Source organism: Oxyura jamaicensis, chromosome 17, assembly GCF_011077185.1.
Source record: "Oxyura jamaicensis isolate SHBP4307 breed ruddy duck chromosome 17, BPBGC_Ojam_1.0, whole genome shotgun sequence".
NCBI classification, from domain to species: Eukaryota; Metazoa; Chordata; class Aves; order Anseriformes; family Anatidae; genus Oxyura; species Oxyura jamaicensis.
Window position 1 is genome coordinate 9,803,555 of NC_048909.1, and position 12,137 is coordinate 9,815,691.

The window sequence follows — 12,137 nt, forward strand, 5'->3', positions numbered from 1 at the left end:
CCCGGCGGAGGCAGCGGCGGGGGCCCCGGCGGCGCCGCCTCATCGCGCTGACAGCCGGGAGCGCCCCGCCCCCGCCCCGCCCCTCTCGCGAGAGCGCCGCGGCCCCACGTGACCGAGGAGGGGCGGGGGAGGGGGGGGCGGCACCACAGAGCGGCCGCCGGCAGCGCCTCCCCGCGGCGCGTCGCGAAATGGCGGCGCCGCTCCTCAGCGCCGGGTGCGCGGCTTCTGCGGCGCCGTGACGGGGACTGGCGGCTGCAGGTAGGGAGAGGGGCAGGAAACGCCCTCCGTGTGAACGCGGGCACAAAATGCTTCCCTCACGACGCTCCCCGGGCCGCCGCCGGCCCCTGGCCCCACACAACCGCCCCTCACGGTGACACGCAGCACAGCCGCGGGGTAAAATCTCCTCAGTCCTGCTCCAACCAAAGGTGCGCCTCAAAGTCGGCAGGGAAATGCCCCTCACACGCCTCCAAAAACACTTGTATTCCTCGTATTTCGTTGGTCTGATTGCCAATAATCACACGTCTGTCAAAAATGAGAATACGTGGAACCGATTTAAGCACAGTTGAGCCAAATCTGTCCCATAACTGAACATTTACTGAACAGTTACGGCAGCCTGGAGTAAAAGGTTGGGGAGTGGGGGAGAAATAAACTTTTTCCTTGTTTTATGACCTCTCTCAAGGATGAAGAAGTTTATTTAAAATAAGTATGTAGACACAAAGGAAAAGCTAGATACAAACCTGTACATATACCCAAGTTAATAGCTGTAAATATGGAAGGGTGAGTGCAGGGTTTTAGCATGCTTTTCAAGGTCAGCCTCATAATTTTGATGTAATTAAGAACCAGAAATAAATGGTATTCTGTGAAAAACAAGCAAACTCAATATTAATTACAAGGTCAAATAGGCTGACAGTGACAGACTAATGAATGCAAACAAAAGACATTGCTCAGAAATGCTTTTTTTTTTCCCCAAAATGTGAGGCAGTTGCACCATAAACAAGACGGCTCCCAGATCTCAGCATGACAATTACTGCAGATAAAAATCACCAAAATAAAACCAACTATCAACATTTAACATTAGGTAAGAACAGAGATTTTGAAGGCAAGGCCTCATGCTCAGAGTACTGGATAAAACAGGTGACTTTAATCCAGTTACACAGCCACTTACCTTGGGTGCATCTTTTTTGTCTCATACAAGCACCCAGGTAGGCAGACTTAGCATGCGTGTATGACTTGACTTTCCAATGGATCAATACAATCGAATCACTCACAAGAAAACTTAAACAAGTTAAACTTTTTGTGAATTTTTGAAGGAATACCGCACTAGTGGCTCACTCAGCTTCAGATCACAGTACTTGCCCATTTTGACTCCATGATATTGGAGGAAGGCATACACACACATAAAAGGCCTACTATGAACTGGGACTTGCAAATATTACAATGCAAGTAATAGGTACTTTAAGTGGTGAATAATATCACATTAAGAGATGAAAAATACCTTGTGAAGCAAGTTCTTAAAATCTCCTCAATGAAAGTTTCTAATACATAATGACAATGCTAACACTGGCATGGCTGATTGTTCCCATTACAGGCAGCACCAGGAAACTGCACCCAACCCCTCACATAACTGATAACTAAAACCCCAAACGACAACTGGTACAGTCACAGTTAAGTAAAGTAAGTTAAACTTGTTAATTGACATTTAAAATTGCTGTCTTTTATTTTCAAAACAGCCAAGCTATGGAGCACAAGTATCACACTTCTGGACTCATCAAGAACTTCACAGCAGCACTTCTGAAATTCGAAGGAAAGCATACCCTCGTGATACAGACAAGGTTAAGAACTACTGCTTTTTGCTAATTGGAGAGAATCTAATGTAAGTACCATTCTCTTGTAATAACAACTGAATTGACTCTTTATTCATATCACGTTAAGTGGAAGAAACATATACCAGTCAAAGACAGGTACCAGATAAAGATTCTGCATTATAGGGCTTTCAATACTTATGATGAAACTGAAATGACCTTTGACAAAGTACAAACACAGCTATCCAAACACACGCAGTTACTGTTTTACTGTATCACAGAACCAGAGTATACAAGACTTCTATGTCTATGTTGTTCCTTTCAAGATATAAAAGAATTGTTTTTCAAAATGAACATAGCAAATGTTGTTATGTAACAGCACACAGTTTAAGTTTTCACATTAGTATATGTATCTAAGATCTGTAAAAGAAAAAAAGACAAATGTTATAACTCAGCAGATAGGACTAAATAAGAATAATTCAAATACAGGCACTAAACACTGGTATGACAAAAAAAATGATCAACCAAAAGTTTAGAACAATTCAGAACTCATTCATAAAACTGAATGCATGTCAGTCTAATGAGACTATCCAGTTTAAAACAAAATGAACTGCAAGGCAATATTTTTTCTTCCCTATTTTACCAACTCCCTATTTGCAAAAGGCAACTTGAAAGCTTCCTTGATTTTGTTTGTTGTGTGATCTTTCTTAAATATCACAGATTTGGGTATGAGAATGTGCCTTTCTTCTGGTGAAAGATCCAGCAAAGTTTGGTCAAGTTAAGGAGGTGATTTCACCATAAGCAACACATGAGCAGGGTAGGAGTGAGTGACTCGCTGAGTAAGTACAAACATCTCCTTCCCTTAGCCATTATAGATCAGGAGCATCATGGCTCAGGCTTTAGCTTATTGCAATGTCAGTAAGAGTTTGAAAGTCGGCAGTGCCCACCCTTGAAACAAGGGAGTGCAAAACATAATCAGCTGCATAAAAAATAGATACTTCAGGGACACTAGAAGAGAAGCATGAAACATTTTCCCCTATTTTATGGTTTACTTTCAACCAGTAAACGCATTTTGAACACTTACAGCGACAGCAGCCTCAATAAAACAGGCAAGATCGCTGCTCTCGGGACCTGTCTTTTCTCACCAATCACATATCTGTCCTTCTCTCCATGACGTGAGAATCTGTTACACATCTAGAGTTTCACTAGGTGGGAGCACTTGGTGTAACCCAGCTCCACAGCCATCCATCTATTCATCATAGTCTATTTTAATTTTTGTAATAGCGCTCAGGTTTGTTTTTTCGCTGCTGCTCCTCCCGTGAACAGACGTTAAGTGTTTTTTAAGAGCAGACTTGTGTTTGAAGTCCATGTCACAACAATGGCACTTGTAGGGCCTGTCACCGCTGTGTATATTCAAGTGGTCCTGCAGAGTACTTTTGGCAGTGAACGTCTTCAAGCACACCATGCACTGGAAGGGGCGGATACCCATGTGCCCCCGGATGTGTCTGTTGAGATTCTTTTTTTGTGTAAACGTTTTACCACACTGCAAACACAAGAAGAGCTTGTGCATTTTTAGATGCCTAAGATAGTTCTCAAGATGCAGAAATCCCCTCGGACACTTTGGACATTGGTGCCGCCATGAATTACCGGAATCATCCAGACTTTGAAACCCATTCATCAGACTCGAAGTCCCTTCTGGGTTGTCATTGACAAAAGCCTGGAAGTGATTTCCTGATGTTTCGGTATTTCTGCTTTCAACCGTAGAATTTATCAAGGAGTGCTGGGTTTCAGGAAAGTATAAGTTTGTTTTAGAGGAGGTGCAAGGCTGAGGAAAGTGATCGTTTTCTACGCTAGGGACACTCACAGAATCCATCCTGAAGATACAGATTTCGTCATCCTTATATCCTATTTCAACTGTTGATATTTCTGGGGTTTTTGTTTCGCTTCTTTCCGAGTCCAAGCTCTGTGCTGCAGGCTGCGAGACATCCCCATTTTCCTCTTTAACAGAGAATTCTAGATTAGCCGGGCTATCTTCTGAAATCTCAATTATTTCACAATCTTTATCCAACGCATCGTCCCTGCTTCTCAGCTCCGTGTCCGAAGAATGGCACCTCTCCGCAGCCTGGCTGCCGTTCTCCATGGAAGCGTCGATTTCTAAGTACTTCGACAGCGCCTCGGTGCACTTCTCCACGATGTGAACCATCTGGAGGTAGCTGGCAGCGGTGAGGTACTTGAGGAGCTCCTTCTTCTTGACCTCCAGCGCGCCGGTGTAGCAGGAGAGCAGCAGCTTCCTGCCCACCTCGGCGCTCTGCAGGATGGTGATGCGCACCTGCCGTGACTGGTTGAGCAGGAACTGGTCCCGCATGAAGGTGGAGCAGGCAGCGAAGATCACCTTGTGGCCCTGGAACTCGGTGTCGTTGATGTAGATGGAGACGTCGCAGAAGAGGTTCTGCTGCCGCAGGAGGTTCATCTTCTGCAGCACCGCGTCGCCCTGCTGCTCGAACTGGAAGTGCAGCACCTCCGAGTCCGCAGCCATGGCGGCGTTCCCGGGGGGCCGCCGGCACCGGGGCCGCCTCTCTCCGACGGGACCGGGCCGGGCACGACCGGGCTGAGCTGAACCGAACCTCGCAGCCCCACGGAGCCACCCGCCTCCCTCCGGCCGCGCCGCTCCGCTCCCCGGCCGCTCCCCGCCGCTGCCGGTGTCCCCCTGCCCGCCAGCACCGCCTCCCCCGGCCCCGCCCCGTCCGCCCGCCCTTTCCGGTACCGGGACCGGCGCCGGAAGCGTCCCCGCCCCGCCCCGCCCCGCCGGTCCCGGCGGACAAACGAGAGGCGGCGGAGGCAGAGTTAGCAGCACGTTTATTGCGGGACTTGGCACTGCTACGGTGGCGGCCGCGGGGCGCAGCGCCCGGTAGAGGTAGCGAGGCAGCAGCCCCCTCCCGCGGCCCCGGCCCGCCTGCTTTGGTAACGCCGCTGGGGACGAGCCTCCTGCCCGGTCCCTGAAGAGGTAGCTGATGCTCGATCCGGCGGGGGCAGTCCCACAGCACGGCGTCGCTCGGCCTCCTCCGCTCCTCGCCGAGTTACGAGCGCCGGCTGTTTTCATCCTTCTTTCTCCTCTCTTTGAAAGCGAGGCTTAAAGATCCGTTCACGGCTCGGTCAGAATCAAGTTCTGATTCTCCCTCCTCGCCTTCGCTCCTCCCAACGAGTCCAGAACCAAAACCGGCCCCGCACCATTTGTAAGTTACTTCATCAGGAGTTCAGCGGCAGCTTTCCGAGTTTTGCCACAAAGCTGGGGAAGAGAGACTGACGCTTCGGTTACATCAATCGGTAACTTGCAAAACACGTCTTCGGAACGAAAAATGACGGAAAGACTCATCCCTGATCTCTACAGGAGGCCGTGCAGCTGCCCCATGTTCAGTGGGGATGCGTGCTGCAGAGCTACCACCCCTCAGCAGGGCAGTGAGCCTCAGCCTCTGGTAAATCTAAGAGTTCTAAGAATTCTCTTCTATATCAAATAAATAAAATGCCAACATAAAAAATCCTATTATATTCAAGGAGTTATTAAAATATTTTTGTAATAGACCAGTTACTTTTAGGATATGCAGGAAGTTGTACAGCACATTAAGTTGTGAGACTATCCACTTACCAGCAAATAGTATTCTACACATTAACACACAGATTATAACTGCCATAGGCCTTGTCTGAATACGCAGCATCAGCAGCAACAACCACTGGATCTAGTCTTTCACTAACTGGAACATTGCAATGAAGACAACATTTTACATACATGGACAATTAAGTTCATCTCATTCTATAATCACACTGCCTCTGTATATTCCATTTATAAAAATTTTCACTCCATTTAAATCTAATTCAGGGAAGAGGCAATAGCCAGATATTGCTTTTCTAATACCTCTTCTGTACTCTTCACTCATCTGTTCCATATAGGGGCAAACCTTTCATGAACTCTTACCACTGGCACACCTCACCGTGCCATCAGCATGTTGCCTTTTTAATCTCCAGTGCTTCTGGAGCTACATCGCTGTCTCCTGCATAAACCTTTTGGTCTGCACCCTTTTGCCAGGCCAAAAGCACAGACATTTGTAAGAAGACACCTTTCACCCAACGGATCTGTCATGTTTTCATTGAAGCAGTCTTCTGCATTTCTGCCTTTTCCCATTTATTTCTGCCACGGTCTCACCAAATCAAACAAACAGCCTTTCAGATGAACAGCCAGCAGCCTCAGCCTTCTCAGAAGTTGTATCACCACAGTACAGGGTGGATGGAAAACCCGCATGTCCTGATGAAATCATTTTTTGTTTCTTAGGATAACCCCTTGTCTCTTCAAGTCAGCTTCAGTCGCCCATGGCTACTTCAACAAGCTATATCCTCCTTGCAGTAGCCTTATAGCTCGGTAATTCCATGAAGAAACTTCCCAGACAAAGTTCTCAATACTCTCCATTTTGCTGACACTTTTCTTCTGGCATTTGCAGTTCTGTTCCTGTCTCTGGCAGAAGACCATTTGCTTTATCGTATCCGTATCCATATATTGTTAGATTTGTCCCTGAATCCTTACAGTATGTTGACCTGGCCCTGCAAGTTCTTATTCTCCATTTCTATCTTCTTTTTGACATTAGAGCTGTAACTTATTTCCATGCAGTAGATAACGTTATAAAAATGTTACAACACCACAGAAGATTCTGCCTGAAGTCAGAATACAAGGGTCAGATGCGACTGTCACGATCTGTTTTAGCTCAAAATGATTCTGAAAGCAGGTTACTGAAGAGGAAAAACAGCTTTTCTTCCCATGCCTACCCATTTTCTGCCCCTGGAACCTGAACAATAATTCTTAGAGTCCCAAATACTTATATTTTAGGCCTAAATATATTTGCTACAACTTGAAAGACGTAATGCCCTGACTCCATTTCCATTGCTTACTTCATAGCTGTCCATGTAATAATAGTTAATGTAACAGTCAAGTACAGTAGTTTAAAAACTCAATTGCAAAAACTGATTCACAGAATCACCTTGCTTTGCTACTCGAAGGTATGTGGATTTCTGAAAACGTTCTGCAAGATAAACACTTTCTACTGTCCATCAGTGTAATGTCTGCATAAAGAAATCCTGGTTTCTACATACACGTATCTGAAGACCAAGACCAACTGTTGATAATTACGTACAAAACATTTTTTGCTCTAACACACCTTTGGTCATACCTGTTTAGCATTTTTAACCATACAGTAGCAGCCTCCCCCCACCCCTACCCTTCATTCAGACACACAGACAGTACTACTTTTAGGTAGGAAGCATTATCTCAGCCTCATGGCAAACCTTGAGGAAAAGAGCTGCATTGGAAGAAATACTTATTCCAAATACAAACAGCAGTTCTCTACCAAGGATCTGCCACTTGATTATTAGTCTATGCTACACTTCAACAGAATGAGTGCTCTTCTACTGGGAATGGTGTCCTTCAGATGAGAAATTCGTTTCTTTCAGCCCAATTGGGATGTGGATAATTCCACGGCACTTTTGAGAAGTAATACAGTATCATCCTAGAATCCCAATTAATATGCCATTCCCGCTACATTTGATGTTTAAGGCGGTATACAAGAGGTATTGCTGAGTACAGTCAATAGCTGATACACTAAACTATGGAAATTGTGCTACCTATACCTCATCGTAGGCTCTGTAAAACACTAAAGGTCATGAACTATGTAGGTCACTTAAAAAAAAAAAAAAAGTATTCTTTGAGTATCCAAGAAATCAAAAAACTTCATGTTAATGTTCCTGTAGCAGGTACTTTTTTTTTTTTCCTTTAAATTAACTGACGTGTGGCCCTTACTAGTTAACGAGGAGAGATATACAAGAACTACGGAAAAAAAAAGGAAAAGCACGGAGTTACTATACATTGCAGCTTTTAAAAAACAGAGTATTTTCACAGTGTCAAAAAGCAGTATTTCTCCATTCCAACTTTGCTCTAAAACCAATTAGGAAAGTAGCAACTGTTGCGGTTATTTGAAGCAAAATGTATGGAAGATTAGATACTAACTCCTAGTTCTGAAGTGTTTAGCTTGTCTCCGTACACACAACGGTAAGTGCCCTTTAACGACCCTCGGTATGACGGCTTGTGAAATCGGTCATACCGGCACTCCAGGTGCCGCGCTCACAGATTCCAGAGCTGCAACTTACTTCAAACAGTTCTATGCAACCACCAACTAACCCTGCCAAATCATTCAGGGTTTTACCGTTTCAAAACGCATGCCAACATTAAAAACCCTGAGAGCTTTTACGGTAGTGTTGATTGGCAGTAGTAGTTTCTTGAAATAGTGTAGGAAGGGCAAAAAAGTGATGCAAAAATACTTCATTTCAGCTGGGGGTCTAGGGGTAAGATTGGTGAAAGATAATTTTAAGAGGTAAGTTTAAACAAATTAGCACTATATGTGGAGTGCTTTTTCAGTGATCCAGTGCTTTAAGAAATAATAACTGGGTTATCTCACAGACTTGTCCTCTTTGCTCTTTCCTCCATCTGCCCAGACACAGAGAAGCCTCTGACTGTACAGCAGATGGCTTACTTGCAGCCCACAGCAACAGTCTTTCAAAAGGTGTTAATCTTGAGTCTCCTGATCAGAGAGAAATGAAACAATTAACCCCTTAATCCACAGTAGAGACACAGACAGAAACCTGAAGGAAGATTGTTATTCACAGAAGATATCAAGTACGACTAAGAACGATGGCTGAAGACCTGCCAGTTTCTGCAATCCAACCCTCCATCCATCCATCTATCCGTAGCCTTTCAGAGCAAACCACTAGTTTAGGTAAGAGCCCAAGCCAACTGTTTGCTCCTCTCAGTCATGATCCCCACAAAGGGCTGCTTTTAATTGCTTAATTGACGCAGGTACTATCATTTCTTAAACTGAGCACAGCCTGAGGCAGCTTCCCTGCATCCAGTACCTGGCTTGCATCAGCTTGCTGACAGACCTTACTGTCTGTAGCAGCGCTACACGTGAACGAATCGAAGTCCACCGTTATGTCTTGAACGTTTCTTTCATTGGCATTGTCAAAGCTATTTTTACCATGTAGCTGTTTAAGATGTTTCCTCAGAACGGGTTTATGCGCAAAAACCATGTCACAGTAGTTACATTTATGGGGCTTGTCCCCACTGTGCAGGTTGAGATGGTCCTGTAAGGAACATTTCTGAGAGAAGGTTTTCCCACAGATCTTACATTGGAACGGTTTGATGCCTGCATGCACCCTCATGTGCCGGTGGAGATTGCCTTTCTGAGTGAATGTCTTGCCACAGAGCAGACACATGAATAGTTTATGCATCTTTAAGTGATTAGCATAGTTTTCCAGATGCCGAAATACTCGCGTGCACTTTGGGCACTGGTGGTGCCACTGGAGGCCTTTGTCTATGCCTCGGTTGTTAGGCCCAAACATATCTTTAGAGGCCAGAATGATGTTATCGCTGCCGGCATACGAAAGGGCATAGTTGTGGAGGTGGTTTTGCTCTATTTCACTTGCTCTGTTTTCAACAGTGGAGTTGATTAGAAAGTGTTGAGGCTCTGAGGAATGCAAAGCAGTTTGTTCAGAAGAAATAAACTGGTTCTGATCCTTCTTGTTCCTAACTTCCGTTACCTCCCCAATGGACTCCACCTTGATGATCTGAATATCGCTGTCCTCCATGTCCATGCTGTCTTCTGAGGGCTGAATACAAGGTGAATCTTGCTGCAGAGAGTCTTCATCTTCTGGATTTTCCTTCAGCTCAGAGGAGTCACTTTGCTGTTCGCATTCCTTGCTCTCCAATGGCTGCTTCGGTTTGATGAACTTCCAGAGCGCCTGTGTGCAGCGTTCCACAATGTGGCTCATCTGCAGAAAGCTTGCAGCAGTTAGGTAGTTTACCAGTTCCATTTCGGGAAACTCCAGAATGCCACTGTAACAGGATAAAAGCAACTGCCTCCCCACTTCTGAACTTTGCAGTATAGAGATTTTTACATCTCTGGAGTCGTTTAGTAAGAACTGATCTCTTAAAAAGGGAGAGCCAGCAGCAAATACAATTTTATGCCCATGAACTTCAACATCATCTATATGGACCACAACATCACAAAATTTGTTTTCTTCCCTCAGCTTGTTCATTTTCTGTAACATTGAATCTCCATAATTGTCAAACTTGAAATGAAGAATGTCTGATCTTTCTGACATTTTGGCACACCTAAAGAAAAGAAGCAAGAAAAAAAAAACAAGTGAGAACTTTTTTAGTTTCTAGAATGCAAGTCAGAAGGTTCTGAAGTGTGCTCAATGAGACATCATGTTTTGCCCTAGGTAAACAGTCAAGCATGTTAGACTTTAAAACTGAAAAAAAAAATCAGGTTTGCACTTTGCCTCGCAGTTACATTTTTTTTTAATTTGATGCAGTCTGAATACGACGTAGAAATGATGACAGAAATCCTCTCGAGGCAGTATCTTAAAGAGTTAAGATGTTTTCCACACTCCTTGTATGGAATTTAAAAGGAAACTCTGGAAGTATTTTTAGCAGTCTTAACTCCTTTTAAGTTTTGCTTCCAATTGCAACTCTGCAGAGATTTGGTCTTTACCAAATACAACAATGTTCCTTTAGCTTCTTTAGCTTGATTTACTTTTGCGCTAAATAGCTTTCGTAACACATTAATTCAAGGTGAGGTAGAACCCGGAACCTGCCAGACAGAGAATTCCCTCTTAACTATCTATCTACTACGTACTACTCCTAAGAGTTACAGTTCCTCTTGACACTTCACGATTTTCAGGAGTATTGATACAGCAGAAATTGTCTCGCTGGAAGTAACTAACTGTGGCTAACCTGTCTTTTGGCAGAAAGGACCACACAGGTTTTTCAGTATCTGCAGCACTGGGTTGAAGTGACTGTTTTACATTGCCTTGAAGGTTTTGGGGGATTTTTTTTGGGGGGGAGAGCAGGGGGGTAAGTCTGATGTTTTTAAGACTTAAGAAAAAATCTTCTGTATGACCCCTCATATAAATCACACCTTCTAGCCTCCCTGTTTTGAGTACCTGGGGATTGTAGGAAGTCTTGTTTCTTGTCTTCTTCTTTGAAAGACCACTCCTCTAGGAAGTTTGTTCTTCTCTGATAGTATTTGGGAATGAAGAACAGTAATCTTCCATAAGACAAGTATCAATATTTTGTCTTTCAACAGTTCTCTTAAGAATCTGTAAGGCTACACTGATTCTTGATGAAATTGTTAAATAATCCTGCCAGAGAACTGGGATTGCAGGAAGTGAAGAAATCACAGGAGACTAAATGATGCAAGGTTTGGTGAGATAAAATAACAAAAAGCAAAACTTACACCTCACCACTATTATGAACACCACATAAAGCTTGAAAAGAAGCTTTGAAGCTTATAGATAAAAGCAGATACTGGTCTCTTGGGGCATTAAATTTTAGGTCAATGAACACAACAGGAAATGGAGTCATGCCTAGTGTAAATGAATGAACAAACAAGACAGGGTACCAAGAACATTTTTAGAAGTATTTGGTGATAGTGTTGTCAGAGTTGTTTCAATTTCCTGACCAGATATCATTCTGAGCCTTACTACTTGAATGCATCAAGTATATCTTCCAGCATATGACATACAAAATCTACAAAAGGATTTCAAGAGGTTTCAGAAACAAGGCACTGAGCGCTCAGAAACAGCGGCAGCGCCGTTTGTAGCATGATTCTGTTAAACCTACAGAAGGGAAAGCCACAAGCCTCTTGGTCACCTGTGTCCAGTGCTGCATGCCTCTTCTGCTTTGCAGGGCAAAAAGGCTGCAGCAAACATTTTTGGGGAATTTCAAGAATTATCAAACGACTTTTTTCCATTATTCTGTAGGAAGCAATTAAGTCTACAAGTGAGCCTGCCTTGGGTTCTGTGGGATAAAGCAGTGGAAGTGCCGTTAAATCAAGGTGCCGTCGTGCTGCTGGAGCACGGCTCTGCCAACCCCTTCCCCCCGGTGCCCCCCCAGCTCGGGGCCGCTGCCCGCTCGGGGAGCCGTGCCCCGGGGAGCCGGCCGGGTCCGGACACGCGCACATCCCGGGGCCCGCGGAACCGACGGCACAGCCCTACCCGGACCGGGCCGAGCCGCAGGAGCGCGCCGGGGCAGCGGCCGGAGGGAAGGGGCCTGGGCCGGTACCTGGAGCGTCGGGCCGCGTCCCCCCGCTGGCACCCGCTGCCGCCGCCCCCGCCGCGGCCTCCAGCTACGGACCTAGAGAGGGGAGGAGGAGGAGAGCCGCCGTCAGCCGCCGCCCGGGGCCGGCACCGCGCCGCCCCAGCGCCGGGCCCCGCCGCAACCCCCGGGCGGCCCCGCGC

At 45.5% G+C, this 12,137-nt stretch overlaps 2 protein-coding genes across 4 annotated transcripts in view; both read right to left on the reverse strand.

The window, feature by feature from the left end:
• Nucleotides 1-1,692: 1,692 nt before the first annotated feature.
• The window catches only part of ZBTB6 (zinc finger and BTB domain containing 6), a 16,365-nt gene continuing 5,920 nt past the window's right edge, over nucleotides 1,693-12,137 (reverse strand). The window contains exon 2 of the mRNA XM_035341524.1: nucleotides 1,693-4,415. Within this exon, the coding sequence (XP_035197415.1) occupies nucleotides 3,052-4,338 (1,287 nt within the window). The 5' untranslated portion in view covers nucleotides 4,339-4,415 and the 3' untranslated portion in view covers nucleotides 1,693-3,051. The remainder of the gene's footprint in view (nucleotides 4,416-12,137) is intronic.
• Nucleotides 5,358-12,093, reverse strand: ZBTB26 (zinc finger and BTB domain containing 26). 3 transcript variants are annotated; one of them, XM_035341520.1, is made up of 3 exons: nucleotides 11,962-12,034; nucleotides 10,842-10,914; nucleotides 5,358-10,008 (listed from the first exon to the last, which is right to left on the reverse strand). In XM_035341520.1, the coding sequence occupies exon 3, from the start codon at nucleotides 9,996-9,998 to the stop codon at nucleotides 8,682-8,684; it is 1,317 nt and encodes a 438-aa protein (XP_035197411.1). In that variant the 5' UTR covers nucleotides 9,999-10,008; nucleotides 10,842-10,914; nucleotides 11,962-12,034; the 3' UTR covers nucleotides 5,358-8,681. The 3 variants fall into 3 exon arrangements, with proteins under 3 accessions (XP_035197411.1, XP_035197413.1, XP_035197412.1); XM_035341522.1 differs by having other exon boundaries at nucleotides 10,842-10,945; nucleotides 11,962-12,001; XM_035341521.1 differs by lacking the exon at nucleotides 10,842-10,914 and having other exon boundaries at nucleotides 11,962-12,093.

Coding starts and splice junctions, on each gene's coding strand:
- ZBTB26 (XM_035341521.1), bottom strand. CDS start 9,998: ATGTCAGAAAGATCAGACATTCTTCATTTCAAGTTTGACAATTATGGA.